At 44.8% G+C, this 3,045-nt stretch overlaps 1 protein-coding gene across 1 annotated transcript; it reads left to right on the top strand.

Annotated features, from left to right (window-relative positions):
* Positions 1 to 102: 102 nt before the first annotated feature.
* Positions 103 to 2,985, top strand: LOC101862976 (sporulation-specific protein 15; the record flags this gene model as incomplete). Its single annotated transcript, XM_005108721.3, is given in 1 exon segment — positions 103 to 2,985. A coding segment is annotated over 1 exon segment (2,356 nt), but the record flags the coding sequence as incomplete, so codon positions are not given.
* Positions 2,986 to 3,045: the final 60 nt, after the last annotated feature.

The raw sequence follows: 3,045 nt of genomic DNA, 5'->3' as shown, positions 1-3,045 counted from the left end.
CCCACCACCACCACCACCATCATCATCATCATCATCATCATCATCATCATCATCATCATCATCATCATCATCATCATCATCATCATCATCATCATCATCATCTCGTGGTCTCAGTCGTCTCCGCAGTACACCCAGACCGCCAGCAAGTAACGTCAACAACCGTGAGCAGATCTACAGCAGACAACAACGACAAACCCTCTCTCACTTCTGCTCACATCACTAATTCGGAGAAAGAAACTTTTTCTGAGAAAGAAACTTTTTCTGAGAAAGAAACTTTTTCTGAGAATGAGGAGACATCAGAAGAAGAGGGCTCCGCGGAGAAAGCAGATGGTGGGGAAGACAATCAGGAAGAGCAGCCCCTGCTCTCAAACATCCACGCTCTCGAAAAGCTGCAAACGAAATTTCGGAGATTAAATTTTTTTCCGGAGAAAAGTAGGAGTCAAAATGGACACACAAACAATTTGGACGGATCGAAAAATATTCGACAGGGCTTGGATTATGTTAGAAGTTCTCGCAGGAGGCGGTTTATCAGACGAGAAGCGGAGTTCACGCCCAACAGTGACGTCACGGAAAAGTGGGTACTTTGTCGGGAGAGGTGTTCTGTCTACAGAAACCCATTACGTCATAAGATGGGAGACGATTTTGGACACTCTCAAACCCAGTATGGGGCGCGAGGCGAAAATGGCAAATTCCAACGGAATGTTCTAGAACTTGTTGAGACGCTTATTCGGAATGAACAGACACAAAACGAGAAGGTGAAAAAACTGGAGCGTGACGTCACCTGTCTCAAAGATGGCGCTTCAAAAAGTGAAGCGATTCCGGGGGTCGAAAAAGACGTTGATGAAGAATCATCGAGAAGAGGTGGTGTTGCAGACGGCAAAGACATTCCTGAGAGCGAAAGTGAAATAGCCATTTACTCGGACGGTGCTGCCATAGAAGAAGAAAAAGCAGAAGAAGTAGGAAAAAGTGATATTTCCGAACTCCATACTCAAGATGGACCTGTTATGAAGGAAGAAAAAGGAAACCGTGGTATTTCTGTACTCCATACTCGAAGCCTCTTTACAGTGCATTCTATTTTGAGACAGCTCGAGGCCAGACTCTCTAAGGCGGAATCCAAGTTGGACAAGCTTTCTGAGAGCTTAGAAACTCTCAGATCGACGTCCTCTGAAAGCTCCGATGACGCACCGGGTCAGAGGTCACAACAGCCCTGTTTTTGCCGACAAGGCCACATATCCCAGGGCCCCCTGTTGGCGCACAAGAGGGAAATTTACGGCACAATCAGCGCCGTTTCGGACAGTGTAGACAGACTCTGGAGGGAAATTGGCGACAACTTGAAGACCGTGGTCACCGACATGAACAACACGTTTGACCAGCAAAGTCTTAGAATAGATCGGTTAGAAAACGTTACGGAAAAACTTGGCGACAGTTTCACAGATCTGCAAGACGGCATAGAAGAAAAGCTAAAAGCGTATACCATCAAATTCAACGAGTTTGAAAACTCTCCAAATGTTTCTGAAAATGGTGCTCGGAACAGCCCCGGAGTGAAGCCGGGCGAATCTTACAGGACGGAAAAATGTTGCGAGGAAACTGTCCAAAAGCTGCGAAACGAATTGGACACACGTTTGACACTAACGAACATTTCATCTTTGCTCTCTCCTGTTTTGCTCAATAACTCTGAATGTTGCCAGCAGCAAGACGAGAAAGTGAGTAAGGGGGTACTTGATGTCTTGAAGGATCAGGGGATTGAGGAACGGTTAGAAGAGTTGGAAAATAAATTTAGAAAAGTGGATAAAACAGTGTCAGACTCAGGGAAGAGCAATGTTGAGACGTTCAGTTCTAAGGACAATGGCTCCGCGGAGAGCGCAGGAGATGATGACGTCATTAATATATTGTCGAGTCTTGCGTCAAGTAAAGACGGTGATTCTGATTCTGGAGTCAATAGAAAAGGGACACTCTCAGAAATTAAAAGTTCGATATTGAGAGAACTTTCCGAATATTTTGGGAATCATACCTGCTCAGATTTGTCTAAGTTGAGAGATACTGTAATCTCAGAGTTATCCCGGATGAGCAACAGAGTTCATGCCCTTGACTGTAAAGGAAGGAATGTTTTCAGTCCCAACAAAAGCCGAGACCAAAGCGGAAATGTCCAAGGAGTGACGTCAGAAGACGAAGGTAGCGCCGAGGGCTGCGAGAGCGTCTTCGCCAAGCTGGGCAACCTGGAAAAAACCCAGCGTGAAAGTAAGTCAAAAATCCGGGATGTGGAAGACATTGTGGCCAATCAGACATTAGGAAGTGTTGTTCGATCTCTTGTATTCGAACAGCTGGGAGAAGATGTAGAAGACTTGAAAAACTCGAAGGGAGTAGTGGATGATCGTTTGGAATATCTGACTAATCAAATAGGACTTATTCGAGAAGATAATTCGAATAATCAGAATATGTCAAAGGCTGTTACTGAAAGACTAGAAGGTTGTGAAGATGCCAGAAAGGAACTTCCAGTGCTCAGTACTCGTCTTGAGCGAATCGAAGGACAGTTTAATCGAATTGAGAATGAGACTAGAGGATTCGATGATGAAATTGGTTTCATGAACGAGAGACTTTTGAATATAGAAAGTCATCAGGAGAAAGACATTTCTGACATCGACACCTTTTCAAACTCAAATACTGAAAAGTACAATAAAGAAAACGCCAATGAGGCAATAGTAAACAGAAATAGCAGCAAGTGTGACTGCGAACATATAGTCGAAAAATTCTTGGCCAGATTTTCGGAAGAAGTGTGGCCAAGTCTCGAGCTGTACGTTGACAACACGATGGGAAATGTCAGCGGACTGTTGGCACAAGATCGAGAACGTGAACGTGCCCTCTCTCGCAGACTGGAAGCAATGCACGACAACGCCTCTAGCGTCTTGGACGACTTGAAAGAGTCATTTTCTGGGCTCGACAAAAAAATCTGGAATCTCTCATCTGCTCTAGACGACACGAAGAAAAGTAAGTAATTTTAAATTTCTCTCTCCCCCCCTCCCTCCCTCTCTCTCTCTCTCTCTCTCT

This window comes from Aplysia californica, unplaced genomic scaffold, assembly GCF_000002075.1.
Source record: "Aplysia californica isolate F4 #8 unplaced genomic scaffold, AplCal3.0 scaffold00712, whole genome shotgun sequence".
NCBI classification, from domain to species: domain Eukaryota; kingdom Metazoa; phylum Mollusca; class Gastropoda; order Aplysiida; family Aplysiidae; genus Aplysia; species Aplysia californica.
Note: the sequence above shows the minus strand (reverse complement) of the source record. Positions and strands in the feature narration are given on the sequence as shown.